Source organism: Heterocephalus glaber, unplaced genomic scaffold (assembly GCF_053883595.1).
Source record: "Heterocephalus glaber isolate CG9 unplaced genomic scaffold, H.glaber_assembly_v1.0 deba00001072, whole genome shotgun sequence".
NCBI lineage: Eukaryota > Metazoa > Chordata > Mammalia > Rodentia > Bathyergidae > Heterocephalus > Heterocephalus glaber.
The window spans coordinates 2,456,849-2,478,686 of record NW_028258189.1 but is presented as its reverse complement, the minus strand read 5'-3'; the positions used below and the strand labels follow the sequence as shown (position 1 = coordinate 2,478,686).

Genomic DNA, 21,838 nt, shown 5'->3' with positions numbered 1-21,838 from the left:
GAAACTCAGGGACACTGGATATTTTAGAAAATTCATTTAATTGGCACACAATATTTGTACCCGTTTATGGGGTTCACTATAATCATTCCATATGTATACACAACATGTAACGATCAGACTGAGATAATTAGTACTTCCATTTCTGCAAGCATCGATGAGTAATTTCTATGTGCGGGGACCCTTTGGACTCTTCTGGTTATTTTGAACCACATCATGAATTGTTGTAGACTAGAGTTTCCTTGCTGTGCTGTACAACACCAGAGCTAAACCCTCCCCTCTAAGTGTATTTCGGTTCCTGTTTTCCACCCTCTCTCCATCCACCCTCCTGGTTATGCTGGCCGGGCCACTGATGAATACTCTACTTTTTTCCCCTATAACATCCGTATTTATTTTTTAGCTTCCACAAACAAGCCCTCTCCTGTTTCCTTATTCTCCAGTCTCTGCTAACCGGCATGCGTTCACCTTCTTACCTCCCCTTTCTAAATGGTAACATGCAGATTTGTCTTTCTGTACCTGCCTTGTTTTGCATAGCATAGTCTCCTCTCGTCTTATCTGCCTTGCTGAAAATGACAGGATTTCTTCTTCTTTGTAGTTGAAAGGTATGCCATTATATCCGTAGACCACTTTTTCTTTTGCCTTTTTGTCTTTTTGGTACTGAGGATTGAGCTCGGGTCCTTACGCTTGCGAGGCAGGTGGCGGAACCACTGAGCTAAATCCCTGGCCCTTCTTTATCTGGTCATCCACACACGGACACTTAACTTTGATTCCTCTCCTTGGCTACTGCAATGAGTGTGGCAATAAACATGGCACTGTGGATGTGTCTTGTACACTGATTTCATCTCCTTTGGGGGTGTACCCAGGACTGGGATAGCTGGATGGATACATGGTAGATGTACTTTGTAGTGTTTTGAGGAATCCGCATGTGGTTTTCAACAGTGGCTTTATGAATTTACATTCCCACCAACAGCGACAAACCTTTTGAGGGGCCAGGAACGTGGGAGGATATTTAATCCAGGCTTCTGCTTGCAGGCTTCTGCTGATCCCTTCCCTCTCTCTGCACTACTGGCTTGCTGTTGAGCCACAGGACAGCTGCCCCGCTTTGTTCCTACACCTGTCCTTCCGGCCTGCTCAGCAGCTCCTGGCTGCAGTAGCAAGAAAGGTAGCTGGCTCCCCAGCAAAGGGCCCTGTTTCCCAGCATGTCCTCATTTAGCAAGCTCCAAATGAAATGTCTTTCTCTTAAATTTAAATACAACTTCATATGACATTGCCAAGGGTTTCCTTCTTAAGTGTTATTACCAATCTGAGGAGTTTTAAGTGGAGCACACTGATTAATTGTTTTCATTAGTTTGGTGGCAGGCCAGGCTAATGTCATGCAGGCAGCTGCAAATCTTATTTAAATTTGCCTGCCAGGAGAAGGAAGGGAAAAGGAGAAACCAAAGAGGAAAACAACAGCCCTGCCACAGGGAGGCCTGAGATGGGTTTGGACATTTCCTGGTGTTTTCAAGTTTGTTTCTTTTTTGTGTTTTTTCTTATTGCTGTCAAAATCGGCTTTAGTTGCATACTCATACACACACACACACACACACACACACACACACACACACGCAGAGGGAAGACAGCCTTCAAGTTCAGCCACTGTCAAACGCTGTGCTCTCAAGACTTCGGCACATTCATCAATAGCCGGGGACCTCAAAGTGCTTTTGTTGGTGTGGGTTATATCCCTTGCTGTGTACCCAGTTGGGAATTAAAGCTGGAGATGATTTTAAAACCTTAAACCCTGAAAGTGCACATTCTACTGCCCCATATAATGATGATGATGATGATGATGATCTCGTCTTCCATTTTGGATGCAAAGAAAATGTAAAAACAGTAAGATCATTTTTAAGACCAAGAATGTCTTCCTAGGATTGTGAGAGTCATGTTGTCTTCCCCGATCTCCTGGAAAGATCTCGGGGATCCCTCAGGGTCTCTGGATAACACTTTGAGAGTGGCTGGCGCTGTGGGGGAAAGTGGGGGATCTTACAGCCACACTTCTTGGGTTCAAATCTTTGTCTACACAGTGAGCGAAGTGTCAAAGATTCCTTGGCCTTGACATGTTGTCTGGGAAATGGGTTCCATCACAGAGAGCACAGATGTTACAAGGGTGACAGACAGCTGGGGGTGTCTGTGAGCCAGGCATGGGGACACATGCCTATAACCCAGCGACTGGGGAAACTGAGGCAGGAAGACCTCCAGGGTAAAGGCAGCCTGGGCAACTTCTCAAGACTCTGTCTCAGTAAAAATGAAAAAGGGGTAGGAGTGTAGCTCAGTGCAAAGACCTTGAGTTTTATCCTCATTATCAATTAAAAAAAAAGACATCTGTATATGAAAAGTACAGTACAGAGAAAGAGGAATGTCTGCATTTTTGTTCAGGCAGTAGTAACATGTCAAAATCTTGCCTTTTCTACATGTAATATTTGTCCAAGATCATAGAGCCATCAAATCTGAGAACTCAAGGAGGCTTTTAAGGTCTGCTCCAGTCAAACTCAATATTTGGCAGCAGTAATTCACAGAGTGTCTTTTCTCCTGCTGAGACAAAACCCTCACTCTGTTTTATCTGCTTATTGGCCCTAGTTCTCACCTTTGGGATAAAACATAGTACTTGCTTTAAGTTGCCAAAACGGAGTGTCTAGGTAATGTCTTCACTGCATTTTTTCTCTCCTGACCCACACTGTTAAAATGATCACTGATCTGCACTTGCATGTTATCTTTGAATGGTTTTTCCTCCAAATGGGAAAAGGCAAGGCAAGGAAGAAGGATAGAAGCTGAAAATCCATAAAGCGAAATGTTGCCCTTGCCCTCCCATGGGCTCCACTGTGCTCCTAGTGGGGCCCACTCTATCCTACTTATTCACACCTCTTGAGAAAGCCAGCCAGACCCCCTTCCTTAGACTCAGTTCTTTAGCATGTGAGCTCGGGTCCTCATTAGAACGCACTCACAGGGCTGAAGACTTTACCTCTTTGCTGGTTTCTACATTGATCTCATTGATGCTTATTGACCTAATCACCCCATTGCTATTGTCTCTGGCTGGGGGTCCAAACTCTCAAGATAGGCCCAGTTGACCGAGGTGTTCGTCGTCATAGAGACAACACATACTAGAAAGCAGAAATCTACTTCCAGAGACCTTCTGGTAATGAAGTGATTGCACAATATCTTATTTGAAACATTTTGCCAGCCACGTTGGGTCACATGTTCTTAGGTTCTTGTCCTGGAAGCTTTGAGTGCCCCACACGGTGGATATGACACAGCCTGTTTTCCTCATGGGACATTCATGCACGCCTGGAGACTTTGATCGTCCGATCTCGGGGTACCACTGGCTTCCAGTGAGTGGATGGAAAAGATACTGCTAACCTTCCCATAGTGCACAAGGCAATCCAGTGCAACAATGAATTAGCCCCAAAGAACAGTGAGTTATCTTAACAAATATGTCTGAAGTGCTGAGGTTGAGAAATTATGCTCTAAAACTTATTATTGTTCTTCTATGAAAAATGTAGTTACAATAGAAACTCACACCAGAACTCTTCAGTAAAAGTTTCTAGATAATATCTTCATATGTTTAGCCATCTATAAATTTCATATACAGATATTTTCCCTTTGAATATAGCCTTAACTTTTTCCTGATAAGGTAAGGTGGGTAGAAATCAGCTTTGTCAGTTTTCTTGCTCCGATGTTGTGTTAAATTTACATGTCAGGAGAAGAAATTCATTTGGAGGGAGGACTCAAGTTCTTAGCAAAGTGGCTTCAATTCTTCCAGGGTGTTTTGTTAAAAGGAGAGGATTTCTGTCCCGTGAATGCCCATTCTTCCAGCATAATGCTGTAATTCTCACAAAGTATTCTGGGTTTCCTGAGAGCCATTTCTGATCAGTCAAAACTTAGTGGGAGATGAGAAGCCCTCAGACCCAGCCCGTAGACTCTATTTAGTGAAAATAGAGGCAATCCACACTTTCTACTCAAGTCCAAGCGGAGAGAGCAGTGGTGCAAAGGAGGGATTTTTGCTTTGAGAAGCCTGAAAGCTATAAGAGAAAACAGTTTGCTGATTCAACCCCACGGTATGGCTACATAAGACCTGGCCTCCAGCAGTGGATCTTTCCTTCAGGTACACTTCATTGTTTCACATCCACTAAATAGCATGGCTTATCTGAAAGCTTTCAGTAGCCATCGTGGCCAGGCGTATTCAGAAAACTTTTTCTCCCTTCCACCAGGGTTTCCAAATAAGCTCATTCTGGAAATACTGAAGGCAGTGTTTCGTATCACTGTTAAATGCAGACAATTGGGTATTACAAAATGAAGAAGAAAAGGAGGAAGAGGAAGAAGAAGACGAGGAGGAGGAATATAGCACCTGAATGTCTTAGTTCATGAATATGAAAAGCCTTTCTTTGGGCTTTGTCTTTGCAAGCAGACACAGTATTTCCATAGCAACGTGATAACCTTTCCTAATGTTGGTAGTAAAGGGTCACAACATGCCACAATTGGTTAATTGTTTTTGAAAACATCTAAATTCTGGCCAACCTTCTCTTCCAAATGAAGAACAATCACCAAGGCACACTTTTCCCCCCCAGGTGAAAAGTCAACAGGACACGTGCAATTCATAGCATGGTTAACTATGCAAACTTGCTGCAGAAACTTGCATTTGTTTGCAGCTAAAATGCCAATCAGACTGCTCATTTTCATTTTCTAAAGGGCAGTGCTGTGTGTCACACCGACAGTGGACTGGCCTCTCTCCCCCAAAGCTTGATATTATTTTTTTAAAAATCTCTACCAGCAGCATCAATGCACTGTCCTCTGGTTAAGGGGTGGGGTTCAGTGTGGATCCCACAAGGGGTTTAAAACCAACCCAAGTGTTTTGATAGCTCAGAGGCCTATGAAGAGTTTGGTTCATGGGGGTCACTTTCAGACTTTCATGACAGAAATGAGCTGCCTTCTGATGGGCTATATTTCTCCAGCCCTGTTAAACAGTGGTTTTCCATAGCAGCATGAGTTATTGCCTGCTTCTAGGAAAGAGTACGTTAGCTGTGGGATATATATGGGGGAGGGATCTGTCTCTACATTTGAAGAAAAAGAAGTTTGCACACTACACCTTGTTCCCCTCAAGTTAAACAGTTTGTTTTTAAGCAGGACAAAATTAGGAAACTTCAAGTCTTTCAGAAATATTTGTAGTAGTGTATATTAATTTTGCAAACCACTGGGTTTCACTCTGCGATTTTCACGTGTGCATATAATCCATCTGGGCTCCATCCACCCTCCCTTCACCCTTCTTTACACCCTTGCACTGGCCTGTCCTTATTTCTTCCCTCCTGTCTAATAGCTTCCTTCCTGTTTTCATGTCATCTTTTTGTTGTGGTGGTGGTTAAGATTCCACATATTAAGGAAAACATGCAATATTTGTCTTTCCGAGTTTGGCTTATTGTGTTTGACGTGATCTCCAGTTCCATTCACTTTGAGTCTTATTTTTGAAATGAAATTTTTCCTGACTATCATGACCCCTTCCAGCTGTCAGGTATGAGTAAGAAAGCATGCTCGTCTCATTTGTTCTTAAACCCTGTGTGGAGTCTTGTGTCCATATGGGGAATAAAGCCCGATTTAAGGAGTAAAGGTTCAGACGGTGACTGGCAGTAGTGGAAATCCCCCTTGCTTTGCAGGAGTCCCGAGAGACTTTCCGCTCTCAAGCAGAGGGGACAGAGAGAGGGCGGAAGCCCTGGTCTGAATTCTCACTGTCACATCGTCTGTCCTGTTAGGGGCTCCTGGAGCTCTGATTGTCCTCCCTGCACACACACCCCCGTCTTTCCCTCCCATCCCCATCGAGGATCTCACAGGAAGAAGCCTGGAGTCTTTCTTGAGAGCATTCTGAAAAGAACAAAGCGCTAGGAGTGTCCTTTCGGGATGGGAAGCGGATTGCAGAGAACCCGCTGCGTCTGAGTGGGACTGTGTCTACCTCATCTCTTTCTCTTCCACTGGTTGCTTACAGAGATGGCGCTTGGGAACGGAGCCAAGCCTGTCTTTTGTTCTTATTTTTAACTTGTGATCATAGAATATTGTCAGTCTGTAGATGTCTGTGGGGAGCATGATTAATAAGGAGGGCTGAGGGCAGACAGTTGCCTGTAGGTATAGGTAGCTTGAGGGTCTCAAGTAGCTACTCATTTATAGTTGAGATGAGATCTCATGGTAAGATCTTGGGCTTCCAACTTGGTTGAAACCCCAAGAAATCTTATTTTTCTCATCACTCATTGTACATGTCTGTTTGTAGTCTGGATAGTTTTCCTTCTCCGTCTAGTTAGACACCCAGTAGTAGCGGAAATAAATGTCCTGTGGGAATCATTGCTCCATCCCCAGGTAGCTCAAGTTGTCCCATCCTACATGGTGCCTCTCTTCATCCAAACCACCAGTTGCTCTTATTTTCAGCCGACCTATAATTGATGGTTAAAGCACTGCTTTTGACAAAGTAGCAGTTGGGAAATTGGATATAGAAGAAGTGGCAGGGAGAGTAGTTGAGAGGGTGGATGCTAAATTGTCTACTTCAATCCCATTGATATAGGGGAAGAGATGTAACTCTCAAACCTGCTAGATATCCAAAACGTGACTTTGTGTTCTCTGAAATTGAAGAATGAATTCTAGGAACCACGGAGGTTAAGAGTAGGAAAAATTTATTGGGAGAAAGAAAGCTTCTGCCTAAGAGAGACAGAAGGGGGACCGGAACGTGGGTTGCCCGCCCACCCCACAGTTCAAAGGTGTTTTATACAGCACAGCCATGTGGTGAGGCAGGTACAAAGTGGGACGGAACTGTAAGACCCAATGGAAATTTACACGGTGGGCATGAGGCGGGGGAAAACCATGACCAATCAGTAAGATTACAAATACAGTCACCCAGGTGACATTGATTAAATGGGGAGCAAAGGGGAAAACAAGTCTCATACAAGGAATTTCCCATTGAGAATACCAATCACTGCTCTCTATCTCTAGAGGAAGTAGTGAGTCTTCTTTTTTGTAATGCTAACCCATGAATGTGCCTCAGTTGTTCTCCCTGTTGGCTCCTTGCTGTGTTGGCTCCTGGAGGGCTGGTGCCTTAAAGGAGGCCCTGTCTACCTGCCTACAAGATATCTAGTTAACTTACCTGTCTGCAATCCCATGAGCTCTTACTAGTCACAGAACTTCAGGTAAACTACTCCAACACTGAGACCTCAGTCTTCTCCTGTACACATTGACAACAGCCCCCATTCAGGGAGCATTTGGGGGATCTGAGGAGTTAATGCATAAACAGAGCCAGAATCCAGATGAAGTACTCGGCACCTGGTCAGGGTTAGTTCATCTTTTCTGTGTGCATGACTGAATCGGGTCTATACAGCTCTCTCATTGGCCAGGAAGATGTTTTAGGGTGGGCAAGGATGATGAGTATGGCTGATTCAAGGACTGATTTACCTTGCAGGGTCATTGACGGGAGAGATCTGATGCCCCTGATCCAGGGGAAAACCCGGCATTCTGACCACGAGTTTCTCTTCCACTACTGCAACGCCTACTTAAACGCTGTGCGCTGGCACCCACGGAACAGTGAGTAACAGGACCTCTACTTGCTTCTCAGACTCTGTACGGTGTATGCCATGTGGAGAGATGAGATTAACAGAGGGCTTTGTTCTGCGGAGCCCGGCAGATGCTGAAAACTATGCCTATCCTTTGCTCAGTTCTCTTTCCTGGAAGTCGGCTGTGAGTCCCTCCCTAGACTACTGAAAGGCCACATCTTCCACCTGTTCTTAGATCGTTCGCTTCCCTCTTCTCGTACTGCATTGTTACAGAATGAATGAATGAATGCGTGTCATTTGAATATGAACCTGATTTTGCTTAGCCTCAGACGTGGTGGATCATGACTTGTTCGGTCTGTATTTTGTCACTCTCATATATTTGTTAGATTTAGACCATTAAAGCAAATTTAAAATGCACAGATGTTACCGCACTTCCCAAACCAGTGTCCTTTAAACCGTGCACTCGGCCAGTAACTAGTTCTAACGTGGTTTTCCCAATGCCTGGGGAAGGTCTAACCCACATCAGTGAGCAACAGCAATGTGCTGCCATCCTCAGCATGACCTGAGGTTTTCTTCACATCCTGGCAACTTAGAATGACAGTCATATTCATGTCACTAAGATGCCTAGGAGTCTGTGGAAAGACAGCATGTTGTGCAGCTTATGCACGACTCTGAGGGGGATGTTGACATTGGTGTGACCCTCCTTGGAGTTGGATCCAGGAGACTCGACTCTTGTGGATGATGTAATCATTTATAGCTGTTGGCTCCTAGCTACTTTCAGGGTATTTCTTTGCTCTGTGTTCTAGAAGTCACAGCCTGGGGATCCTAGGCCTCCAGCGATTTTCTGTACCTGTCTCACCCCGGTGCCCACAATTCTACAGGAATACTAGTTTTTAGGTCACCTGATAGCATTTAGGTCTGAATCCTCTAGTCAGTGAACACTGTATTCTTAATTTCTTTTTATATGGTGCCCCAAGGATTGTTTTGAACAAAGTGGCTGCAGCTCCTGGGTGTTTGAAGTGTGGTATCACGTCTTGGACCTCACAGAACTGCACTTCAATACAGCCAGCACCCTTCCCCTCTTAGGAGGAGCCAGAAGGAGCGCACTGGATCAGAGGCTGGAGGGAAACATCCTGTGGAGGAGTCAAGGGAAAAGGGACCGGGAGGGAGGGGGACCAAAATAGGAATGCGTGAGAACAACAAGAGCCAGTTTCCAGTAGGAAGCTGGCCCTGGGATAAAATTTGCTTCTTAAGCACAAGCAAGAATTTTAAGTGCAATTCCTTAAATTCTTCTGCCTTGTACCAGCCACAGACGGGGACAAATCGCAGTACCTCAAGGCTAGATTTGGTGATTTAGCAAACTCAATTCAATACACTGGATTGTACGAATATCTGATGTGCTCTTCAGGGTACATCCAAAACGCACCTGCCTCCTGATTTTCATGCATGGCTTGGTGCATGGCTTTTGTTATTTAGCGTTCTATCTAGTCATCTTTTTCTACAAATAGTGCAGTGTGGTTGTACCACGTTCGCCTGGGCTTCCGTCAGTGGGTAGAACAGACAAAGGTATCCAGCCAGAAGTTGCTTACATTCTAGAGCGTTCCATGCTGAGAAATGTGCAGAGAACTGGGAATATAAGGATGCACAAGGAGAAAGTGTCTCTCTTGCATGCAGAGCTTCCTGTCATCTGGAGAAAGGAGCAGTTAACACGAGCACTTACTGAGTGAGTCTCGTCTTAGGCCTACTTTGGCAGGAGTCTGTCAGTAGTCACTGGACAATGTGGACCCTTTGCATAAGTTGTAAGTACTTTAGGGTGAAAGAAGAGAGCTGTGGGATCAGAGGTTAGTATCAGGCACTAGGAGGGTGAAACCAACTTCTGTTTGTTCAGCCATCTCGACAGCTAGTTGTTATAGCATCCCGGGTTTGCACTTGGCCATGTTGGGAGTGTTTACAATGCAGAGATTGGGCAACAGCTCCCTCAAAGAGCTACATTAACGGTGCTGCAGTGCTTTCTTGACACCAGAAAACTCCAACTCTCTGGAAATGCTTTCCAGATCCAATTACCATTTGTCCTGATTGGTCAGAGGCCTAAATCTTATAGTTCCAGACTCCTTCAATATTGATTTCCAAAGCACGTTGAGCTAAAATTTGGTTTCTGCTCTTTTAAAACCTGAATCTCTTTTAATTTTATATGCAGTGTCTTCTCTGTAATATAGGTGTCTCTGCCAATTGAATGACTTAATTGAATGCTCCAATATCATTATTCCCCATTACCTTCTAAAAGAACCCACAAAACAATAACTGTAACCTGGATAACATTTTTGCATTAAAATGGGAATTGTGAATTAAACATTTACTCTTCATACTGAATTAAAAACTATTGCTTTAAGGAATTATGATATAATATCATTATTCCCATTACATTTTAAAAGAACTCACAAAGCAATTATTGTAAACTGGATAACTTTTTTGCATAACAATGGGAATTTTGAATTAAATATGTACTGTACAGCATGTATTAAAAGCAGTTGCTTTTAGCTTTGGCATATGAATCAATGCTGACACTTGCTGTTTAATGCATATTGAAAACTGCCGTTTGAAATTTTGACGAAGGAATCAGTCTTGTTAATAGCTCAACCCGATTTCGACTTGAGTTATATAAGGATGAAATTTATCTTCAAAGGTAGGTAGATACCTGGCTGTGGAATTCTGTTGCACGTTTTTATCAGTACATATGGGTTATGCAGTGAATGTCTTTCACTTTGGCAAACTCCTTTGTGCACATAGCATACGTTGTTCACTCCCCCACACACATGACCTCCCATGTCCTATATCCTCTTGAGTTTCACATTTTGGGGGGTCCAATGTGTTTAATATAGTTTGATCATGTCCATGCCCCTGTTACCTGCCCTCACATCCCCTCTCCCGCTTCTTCTCTTCCTCTTGTCTGACTTTCAAGCTAATGAATACAGTCCGCACAAGATAATACTCATGTTGATGTGAGAGCTTCTAGACCAGTTGGACATACCCCGCTCCATGAGGTGGCTGCAGGCCTGTCCTAGAATACAGTGCAAGAGAGCATGATTAATACAGTCCTCACAGGGCCATCTAATGTTCTGGTCAAGGGTGGAATGGATGTACAGTGGTGGTCCTATCACAGCACAGCAAGGAACTTAGCAAACACAGCCAGCCCAAGCTTCGCTTCTTCCGCAAAGAGCTGCCTTACCAGAGGTCCATCGATTCCAGGCAACAAGAACTCTGTTTGTCCTGATTAGGTGTTCAGTGGCACCGTTGCCATAAAGCTAATATCACCTAGCACCAGCGTGGCCTTCTTAGTCCATCAAAGTGCACTCTATCTATTTGCAAAATGATTACCACTAAGGACACGCATTGTGGAACGTGCGCCTGTGGTTAGGGTGGTGTGGCTGCAGTTTAAAGCATTTTCTGCAAACACGTATAGAATGTTGGCATCACTTAGAAAAAATGTGGCATTTATTTGAAAGGCCATGCATTCATGACATACTAAGCACCCCAGGAAGCTACAGAAATTAGTTCAGAAAGTGTAGCTTTCCTCACGTTGAGCCGGCAGGCTCTCTCAAAACCTGCTACATGTTTGATTCAAGTTTTGCTGGAAACTTTTTTCTTGTTCTTGTGATTAGAAAAAATATCTTCAAATTACAATGCAAAGCAATGAGATGATTGAATTCATTATAAAAGAATGTGGTCGTAGTTAGCTTTCTTCTTCAAAAGAAGAGATGAGTAATTGTTTAAAAAAAAATCAAAACCACTCTACCATAGAAGTAAAGAAGAATTGCTTGTGTTGTTCAGTACTTAAAATTCTTGTTCAATTAAAAAGTTAATTTTGCCTCTAAAGTGCACCAAATAAGCAAGCTGATTCAAATCGCAGCCGTGCATGGGTCTCCTGCGCTAACCTGCGTGGACAGGCTGTACTGGCTTTTCATCGCCATTGATCACTCTGATGGCCCTGGGTTATGTGCCCTTCTGCATGTGATTATCGCAAGTAGGGTCCAAAGGGTCAGAAGTGAAATATCAAAGCTGAATTAATCAGGCTGAAGCTGAACTAAGGTGGGACTCAGCATTTCCAAATCGAAGCTCGCTGCGAACAGCCTACCACTTCAGCTTACTTGATGAAGGACAGAACCACACACTGCCCAGCTTTTTCTGTGCACAGCATCTCAAGGAGATGTTTTCAGTCCTAAGACTTTTCTTTCTCTGTCTCCCTCTTTCGTTCCCCTTCCCTCTTATCTTCCTTCTTTCCTTCCCTCTTTCAGCATTTTCCTTTTCTCCTTCCCTCTTTCCTTCTGCCTTCTCTCATTCCCTCTCCTTTTTCCTTCCCTCCTTAATCCCCTCCTTCCTTCCTTCCTTCCTACTTTCCCTCCCTCTTTCTCTACTTCTTTTCTCTCTTCTTTCATTTTTTTTGTCTTCTCCTTCAAGCCAGTGCTGCATAGCTTAGAGCATTTGCCTTTTCAACCTTGGATCTGTTGTGCTTTTGTGTGCTCACGGAGCCCAGCCTCATTGTGCACGTAATCATTAGCACCTCAAGATGAGGTCATTCTGGGCTGGGGGATTTAACTGAGTGGTTTCGCCGCCTGCTGCACAAGTGCCAGGACCGGAGTTCGATCCCCGGTACCAAAAAAAAATTCAAAATTTAAAATTAAAAAAAAAAAAAAGATGAGGTCATTCTCAGAGGGGAATAGTGTGCTTTGCTGATAGAGAAGACTGAGGGACTTAGGAAATTAGAAGTGGTCTTCATGAACTTATACAAATTTTATTTATATTATTATTATTATTTAGGCATATACTAACAGGCTTAATTCCCCATCCATTCATTGTCTTTCATGGGGAAAAAAACCCTCCCGAATCAGTTTTGCTTTCTCCAATAAATCTGTGAAATATATATTTTCACATGAAACTTCGCATTACCTTATAAACCCCGGGAGACATTCTTTGAGACAGAGATTCACTTTGCAACGGCAGTTTAAATGTGTCTCACCGGAGAGCGCATTAATATCGTGGATGAAAAATACCAGTCACTACTTTGGGTAATTTTTCACAATGCAATCTTACTTCCTTACAGAGATGCATAAATAAATTATAATTAAATTTTCCTGAATGTCCAAGACAACCACGGCATTTCTGAATGTCCAAACGCGCTCTTCCTTCTTCGTGCATGGCACAGCCTGCTGCCCTTCACTGCAGCTCGCTTCGGGCCCCTTCCTGTTGCATTTGCACTGATGTCTCTACCCTCCATTGCACTGATTCTCTACCCTCTTTTCCACGCCTCTTCTCTTCACCTTCCACATGGGGCCTATTTCTGTTCTCCCGATGTGTGTCTGCCCCCACCTGATTTGCTTTCGTCGGCTGTGAGACCTGGGATTTCCTTTACAGATATTTCCTAAATACAGCGAGGCCGTGTATTATTGAACCACCGTTTGTGTCTCCCTTACCTTCATACCTTGTATACAAACATGTTTCTGAGGTGGTACTCAACCTTTCCCTTTGTTAATCTCTTGTTCTTGAATTCGTCATTTCCCTTGCGCAGCTACTGACTATCTTTTGAAGACCTCCTTCCCAACAGGTAACCTTGCTCTCCTTGCCCATTTGCTGTCTGCCAGATGCTTGACTCAGTGCTTCCCAACTGACATTTCACTTAATCTTCCTGATTCAAAGAGATGATGAGGGTGATAGGAGCAGATTTGGCTGAATAGTAAAACAGAACAGTCACAGAAGAACAGAGAAGCTTTATCTGGGTGTTATGAGAGGTAAATGTGCCACACCACCTCAGGGATACAAAATCCTCCCAGCTCCTCCTCCACCACCTGCAGGATTCAGCAGCCCCATCTTGGTGGTTGGTGGTTGTATCAAAACCATACTATGGATGGATGGATGGGTGGATGAAAAAAATGACAAGGAAAAGGTGCATGTATCAGGTAGCTTTCTGTCACTGTGACAAGATCCTTGAGAAAAATAATGTAAAAGAAGGTAAGTTTATTTTGGCTCACGGTTTCAGAGGTCCCAGTCCATGGTCAGCTGGCTCCATTGCAGAAACATGGCAGAGGAAGTGGCAGAGGAAGGCTGATCATGCTACGCCAGACAGGAAGGAGAAGGGAACAGAGACCAGGGATAAAATATAGTCACCAAGTTCACACCTCAATGAACTACTTCCTCCAGGGACATCCCACCTCCTAAATTTTCATCAATGCCATCCAATTTGGAATCCATCAATGGATTCATCCACTGATATGGCCAAAGTCCTTATCCAATCACTTCCCAATGTCTCCACCTCTGAACACTGCTACGGTGGAGGATCAAGCCTTGAACACAGGAGCCTTTGGAAGACATGTGAGATCTACACCATACTGCATGCCAACCGATAACTAGAAAGTTATCTAGTCTCTCCTGGTTAAAGCCCACTGACCAGAAGTCGATCACCCATATATACTCCTGGCTTCCAAAGCAGCCAGAAAGTGGAGCCTGCCCCACAGATAACACTGGGGAAACAGCTTGCAGTCTCTCTCAATGTTGACTCTCCTACTAACAGACAGGAGACAGAGATGCAGCAAGTTACAGAGTTGCCCTGTGGTGACAGAGTGCCTGGCACAACTGGGATTTGCAGCCAGTACCGTCTGCTTTTAGACTTTGTGCCCCATTCATTAGAATATCTTCATCTAAGCTCATCTGTACACAGTCACAAAAATGACTCATCCACCTCACCATCTGCCTGGGCATCACCTCACCTGCCCGGACTCTTCCTGGGGTTCACCCATGCCCTTTTTCTCCCTTAGAGTCCTCACAGCCTCAGCCCTGGTCATCCTTCCTCTGGCTTTCTCATCCCTGACCAGCATCTCTGAGCTGCCCCTATTCCTCCCTTCGCATCTCCCCACAGACTTTCTTTCCTAAAGATAGAAATACTTGAGCTCAGCCTGCATCTCTGCCAGCTGGCCACTACTCCATGCCAGGAGCCGCCCAGCGAGAGGCCCATGCAAGCTCTCTGGCTCCTTTGGTTTTGTCTTGCTCATCGCCAGTTGCCATTCTGTAGTAGCTGCAGGCACCCTGTGCTTGGGGACGCAGGCTACGTGGAGGACCGTAGGGAATGGGAAAGAGGGTGTTACCGGAGACCCCTGCAGTGGGTCCTGGTCTCCTGAGAGGCAGTCCAATCTCTGCGAGATAAGAAAGAGGGAAATGAAGATACAGAGAGGGACTTCAGATAAAAAGGGTCTTGGGCTGATCCAAGCTGCCCTGGGCAGCAAAGACAAAGGACTCCCAGGACGTCCAGTGTCTATTCATACAAGCATGGGAAGGGGGGAAGCTGGGTAGCCTTGGGACCCCTGCTGATTGTTTATAGAAGGCAGAGCTGTAAAACGAGGGCACTAGCATGTCCTTTGCAGAAGAGAATAAACGGTTAATTCAGAGGGGAGGAATTTAGTTGGAGCCCGGTTGACCTTCCCTGGAAATGAACTCGGCCGATTGGACTACTTCCAATGTCACACAGCCGAATTATAGAAGGGCAGGGAGCTTGCGCCACTGTGGCCTGCTAATACTGGGCAGAATCTGCTACATTGGACCTGTGTGGTTCTAGGCAAGATGTCTGGGTGGTTCCCAAGGAACACAGTAGAATGCACTGGGCTGCTTTCCCTGTGCTGGGTTTCATGAAGACAACTGGATTCTTCCCTTTCTTTCAGTCCCTCTTTGTTCCTGACGACCTTTGTTTTTCATTGTAATACCTACCCAATTTTTATTGATCGGCTATTATATGCAAGTTGCTATGCATTTAAGGGGTGTGGGAAATCCAGTGCTTGCACTCAGAGAGGGAATAACGTAGCAAGAGAAATGAAGACTGCAGACAGTTGCAGACTGACGTCAGCGGCCAGTGAGTGTGGAGAACTCCTGAGAGGGACAGAGGAGAACTGGTGACTTCCAGCTGGGAACTGGGATGGGCTCTTTGAGGAGGAATCGTGGTGGGGCCTTGGGGGATGGGTGGGATGTTAATATCCACGAGGAAAGGAGGGAAGTTATATACTTTGTACACATCACACACGCACTTTTTACTGAGTTATGTAGCTCTGTCTTTCCGTATGCAAAGCCAGGGTTTAGTGGAAGGCAGTATTTTGTGCTTGGACCCTCCAGCAATACTTAGGGGAGCTTGGATTGCTCCCACACCTGCCCGGCTTTGAACAAAATGCTCTTAGCCCTAGCCTGGAGCTGGGTATTCATCCTTCAGTGTCTTGGGTCATGATTTCTGGTGCAGCCAGCCACAAGAAGGTGGTGGAGCTGGATCTATGACACGTTAGCCCTGAGCTGACTCGTTAGATGACAGAGATGTCATTAACAAGCAGGAGCGAGCTCCTGGGGAGGGTGGAAGACTCAGGCACACACAGCATTTTGGGATCCTTTCTGCGCCCTGAGTGAGAAGACCCTGGTGATCTTGGGCAGTTCTGGGTGCCCTCTGGGTTGTTGCTTTGGGGTGTCTGTCTGCAGATGGGGAAAGGCAGTGAGATTTTTGAGGCAGGAGAAAGTAAGTCATGATAGGGTGGAGGCGGCCATAGGGTCCCTGCATGTGGGTTTCTCCCAGTGGTCAGAGGATGGCATCTGAAATGGAAATGCAAGAGCTCCAAGACAGCATGACTAAATATATATCCAAAGACATGTCTTCCAGCGGCAGCAGACCTAGGAGCAGATGGAAGCCCCTATGTTCCTGCTCTCGTCGCCAGCAGCTCCATGTCCCCGTAACTCCCAAGTCACCTCTCCCGTATGCCCCTCACCCCCGTGAACTTGCCCCAAAGGAGGAAGGGCGCTGTCACCCGCAGAGAAATAACACTCGCAGCCAGGAAGTGGCAGAGCTGGGCTTCGAACCTAAACCCGGGCACTGAGAATTGAAAGGGACCGCTGAAGGGAGCAAGTCACCAAAGCGTGGTGCCCTTCAGGACTCAGCAGGGAAGGGGAGGCCAGTCCAGCTGCAGAACCCCCAGAATGGTAACTGGGAGCGAGCCAGTGCCTGCTCTGGGGCAGACTGGCTTTGCTGAGGCAGGCATGAGAGTCTTCCCCAGGGAAGAGCCCAGCGGGGCAGGGCCTTGGTCTCAGCCCTGCCCTCCGCTCTCTGTCTCTCTCCCCGTCTCTCTCCCTGTCTCCGTGTCTCTGTCCGTCTCTCTCGTTGTTGCTTCCTCTGTCTGTCTGTACCTCACTGCCTCCAGACCTGTGCCTCTCTCTGTGTCTCTGTCCGCCTGTCCCTTGTGTCTCTCTGCGTCTCTGGGCCCTGCCCCCTCCCGCTGTCGTCTTGCTGTCTCCACCTCCCGCCCTGCCAGCCGCTGTCTCCCACCCCCTCTCCGTGTCTCTGCCTCTGCTTCCCTTCCTCCCTGTCTCTCTGCCTCTCTGCCCCCCACCCCTTTGTCTTCATCTCTGTCTCTTCGCTCCCTTCTTCTCTCGCTCCTTCTCCCTCTCTCTCTCTGTCTCTCCCACTCTCCCATCTCTCCCTCAGTGCCTCTCTCTTCATCTCCCTTCCCCTCTCACCTCTCTTCTTCTCCGTCCATCTCTCTCTCTCTCTCTCTTCCTCCTTCCCTTTTTCTCTCCATCGCCGTCTTTCTTAGTCTCCCTCCCTCCCCATCTCTGTCTCTCTCCCTGCATCTCTTTCCCCCTATTTCTCTATATCACTCTCTTCCTCTCTCCCCTCCGCCTCGCTCTCCCCTTCCCATCTGTCAGGCAGATGAATCTGTGTCATGATCCCCCGACACTTGCCGTGTCCCTCAGCTGTGTCCCCGCCGGTGTGTCCCCAGAGGGACCTGCTGGCTCTCTACCAGCCTTCACTCCGTGTCATGTGGGTGCTCATGTCTGGCCGGGGTTGCCCATACCCGGTGACTGCAGGGTCCTTGTGCACAGCCCTCAAGAGCAAGTGGGAACTTCAGGCTGTCACAGGGCCTCTGTTCCTGCTTCCTGGGCTCCCAGGGGCTCATAGCATGCTTGGGTTTGACTTGAATGTCAGGTTCACACCACCCTCTGCATCCCGAGCTCTTGGGGCAGGAGAAGAATGTCTTCCGTGTCTCTCCGACCCCAAGACCCGCTTCTCAGTGGCTGCAGACACCGGGCTGGATCAGCGAGTCACCACGTGGCTTCTGAAGGAACTTTCTTGTCCCCAGAGAGCAAGCAGGATGACACACACTGTTGTCCCTTGCGCAGAGATGCTGACGGTTACTGACTGCCATTTTCAAGTCTGTTGGAAGCGGTGGCAGGGTCTTGCTGCTGCGGCCCTGTGTCTGGTGTCGCCCTGACCTTTTCTGGGAGTGACCGAGGCCCTGACCGCTTCTACAGTGACCTAGATGCCCTGTCCCTCTGCCCAGACTGCCCAAGTCTCATCAGGAGCATCCTCTCATATACGCATCCACTGCAGGCCAAACGCTGCTTGCTCAGCCCGGTTCCCAGCCTCTCGCCCAAAGTAAAACTGCACCCCACACGGGGGCCTCACTGTCCCTGTGCACAAGGCAGAAGGGCATCAGGGGCTGCAGGAGCACCATGCACAGGCCAGCAGCCAGCTCTCTGTGGAGTCTGTGCCTGTCTGTTGTCTGCATCCAGTCCTCACAGGAGAGCTGCAGTTTGCAGCAGGCACCCCTGCTGTTTCATGGGGAAAGAGTCAGGAGGCCTTAAATAGGTGCAGGTGCTGCCCCTGGGGGAGGTGGCTTGGATTTCGGGGGAAGCCACAGGGTCAGGAGAAGGGTGCTCACATTCTGTACCTCTTTCTAGCGCTGTGGACTCTCTTAGTCACCTCTCTTTCTTTCCTTCCTTCCTTCCTTCCTTCGTTTCTTTCTTTCTTTCTTTCTTTCTTTCTTTTTTCTTTCTGTACTTGGAGTTGAACCCAGGGCTTTTGCACTGAGCTACATCCCCGTCCTTTTGTATAATTATTTTAAGGCAAAATCTCTGTAAGTCCCCGAGTTGCCCACGCTGGGCTGGAACTTGTGATCCTCCTGCCTCAGCCTCCCATAGTGCTGGGATGACAGGCTTTTCAGAAAGTCGTACCTTTGTCCAGCAAATAGGAAATGCACCCATTGCTTCAGACTAATTTCTTTGTATGTGGATTACTTTTCCTAAGAAATTTCAGTGTTGAGAGGGGTTTCATGGAAGACAGAACTTAATTTTACAAACTAACCGTGCTCCTCAGGTGTTGATGAATTCACCTAATTTGGAGCTTCTGACAGCTCTATGAAGGTTGAATTTACATGCTGTAAAGTTCCAATTCTGAGACGTTTATCGAGCTGTGCAGCCCTAGCCACCATCTAATTTGAGCCATTTTCTGCACCCCAGCAAGATCCATTCTGTGACCTGTTTGGAATCCCACCCCCCACCCCCCAGCCTCATTTAATTCTGGATTGGACGCACTTGAACTTTTTCAGATGTTCAAACAACAGTTTCACCTGAGGCCCTAACATGTGCGGGATGGCTTGTGATGGCTGTGTTTGCGTGTGCGTGCACGCCTGTGTGCATGGCTTTATCCCATTTCCGGTGTGTGTGGGCTTTGCGTCTGCCTCTTTCTTACCTTTTGTTTTAAACAGAAATATAGGTGGCAAACTCAAAGGGAGATCGGCTGGCAAGTGATGGCAGAGCCAGGTATTTCCAATATGCCCATCAGTTGGTATTCATTGAGCATCTGCTTTCCAAACTCAAGCCACAAACTTTATGCTAGGAGACAGGCCAGCCTGGGGGAGAGCTGTCCTGAGAGAATTCATTTCTCCTTCATTTGTCAGCTTTCCATTGCCTGATCACAGAGGGGTTGGGAAAAAAGGGAGGGAAATAGATCAGAGAGAGATTGGCTGGGGGGGAATAGTAGATGAGAGAGAGAGAGAGAGAGAGAGAGGGAAGAAATTCTCCAGATGAAAAGAAAATGCTGTTGTTTGTGTGTTCAGCTTTGCCTCATAGCAACCACTGCTTAATTTGTTTCTTAGCATCCCTTTGCTCCTGCTGGTGATTAGATAGCTACAGACCGTGTGCCCCTCCTCTGAAATGCCTGGGCACACAAGTGTTTTGCTTTCATATTGTTTGGGATCTGGGGATGTGGTATTGGCATACACATCGTGAGATGTCCTGGGCAGTGGGATACCACTGTGAACCGGAAATTCACTTGGTTCCTGTAAACATTCTGGGCCCAGCCTGACGGTCGGTTTAGAGCATGTGTTTAGTGTGTTTCCTTTTCGATTGCTGGGGGGATTATTCATGTCAATACTTGAGGGTTTGGGGCTGAGAGCATTTTTGATTTGGGATTTGCAGGTGAGGGACTTTTGACCTACAATGCATTGATTTTACATTGTGCCACTCACCTCTTTGAGCCGTAGGGGTGACTGAGAAGGGTTTATTTTCCATCCACAGTTGGACAGTAAGCGTTCGCCTCCTTAAAAGGTGAACACACAGAAGCACTTTTCACTTGTCCTTGGTGTATGGAGTGTGATCAGAGCTTACAGTTCATGTTTACATTTAAAACATTACCACAGTAAGAGACATGTTGTCATTAATTGCCCTCAAAATGCTTCTCCTTGCTTTGAATACACTTACCTCATCAACCTAGCCACTTTCTGAAGCAGGTCTGGAAGTCTTTTTCCCGAGTGTCTTTAGTTGGGCAGTTATGGCTGCCGCGGTGTCCTGAACTCATTCAAAGCATTGGCATTTTGTAATTACATTGACTCTGGGAAGGGCCAGAAGTGACTGCAGCTGGATCCGGTGAATAAGGTGGATGAAGGCACAGCCTCATGTTTTCACAAGTCTGCTTTTCTGTTGGATGGCGCTCGGCAGGAGCAGCCACTGTGTTTCGAATCATACTTTGCAAAGACCCTCGTGAAAGAGGGCTTCAGAACTGCTAGAGAAATTAGCAAGGATGATGGGATGAGTGTGTCTGAAGAAAGGGGGAGGATTTCAAGGTGAGTTTCTTGTACTGAAATGAGTCGCGTTTTAATTTAAACATCAGTGTACGTTTTCAGCCCACAGCCTAAGGCTGCTTTCCCGTAATACTCTTTCTGTGTTTTGGATCACAGGCAAGTCAATCTGGAAAGCCTTCTACTTCACACCCAATTTCAACCCTGAGAGTGCCAATGGATGCTTTCACACTCACGTGTGTTTCTGTTTCGGGAGTTTCATCACCCATCATGACCCGCCTCTGCTGTTCGACATTTCCAGAGATCCACGTGAGACAAACCCGTTGACTCCAGCAACAGAGCCACGTTTCCACGACATCCTCAGAATCATACAGGAAGCGGCTGACAACCACACCAGGAGCCTGCTGGAGGTCCCCAACCAGCTGTCTCCATGGAACATGTTTTGGAAACCGTGGCTGCAGCTGTGCTGTCCCTCAGCCTTGTCTTCCCTGTCTTGTCAGTGTGACAGAGAAAAACAGGGTCAGATTTTGAGCAAGTAGCTGTGAGCCCTTCTGTGTCTGGAGGCCGGCCAGATGCATGTGGCTGAATCCACCATCTTCATCGCAAAGGGTCTGTCTTCTCTTGCCGCCTGGGATGGGTACCGATTCTCTGTCCTGTCCCCAGAAGTCATGAGGGAAATATCTGTGGTTACCGAGCTGGGGAAGGTTAGGGCTTTCTTGCAGGGTCTGCAGTAGAACATAACGAACTCATGTCTTCCATGGCCAAGGACTTTGGACTTGACGTTGTAGGATGCATGGGACACTCACTCCTGACACCGGTGGACTGGGTGGACCACTCACCCTCCAGCTATTGGGATCAGGCATCATTTATGTGATCTCTTCCAGTCACCTCCAGGGCTACCTGGCACAGTGGCAAGAGGACCACCACACTTTAAAGACTTCAGTAGATGTTAACATATTCAGCTTTATAACAAATGAAGGGTCGTCCTCTTTCCTGATCAGAGAGGACAGTACATTCCTATTTGTTTACAGGAAGCCAACTCAGTATTATTGTTATGACAGCATATGTCATATATATTAAACACTTTCCACCATATAGATAGCTAAAAAGATACGTGGATACATATATGTATAGTTTCTTTCCTTGAGAAGTTGTGTGGGGAATATAGGTGTTTATCACTATGTAAATAAAAGCAATAAAAGCTCCCAAAGAAATTTGAGCAGTGAATCTATTGCCAGATCTTTCAACAAAAATAAGCCGAAGACAGTTCTCCCGAACTGATTTCCAGTCCAGCAGCAGCAGTATATATTCCACTTTTCCGTTTTGCTGTTTGGTGAGTGAAACTAGGGGTAGGGGTGGGGTGCGGCTACATCCCCAGGAATCTCTTGGAACGTAATGCAGAATCACTACCATGGGAAG

At 46.5% G+C, this 21,838-nt stretch overlaps 1 protein-coding gene across 9 annotated transcripts in view; it reads left to right on the top strand.

Annotated features, from left to right (window-relative positions):
* The window catches only part of Sts (steroid sulfatase), a 169,396-nt gene extending 147,758 nt beyond the window's left edge, over window positions 1–21,638 (top strand). For all 9 annotated transcript variants that reach the window (XM_004867344.4, XM_004867349.4, XM_004867343.3 and 6 more), the window contains 2 exons: window positions 7,460–7,581; window positions 20,579–21,638. In XM_004867344.4, the coding sequence (XP_004867401.2) occupies window positions 7,460–7,581; window positions 20,579–20,958 (502 nt within the window). In that variant the 3' untranslated portion in view covers window positions 20,959–21,638. The remainder of the gene's footprint in view (window positions 1–7,459; window positions 7,582–20,578) is intronic.
* The last annotated feature ends 200 nt before the right edge of the window (window positions 21,639–21,838 follow it).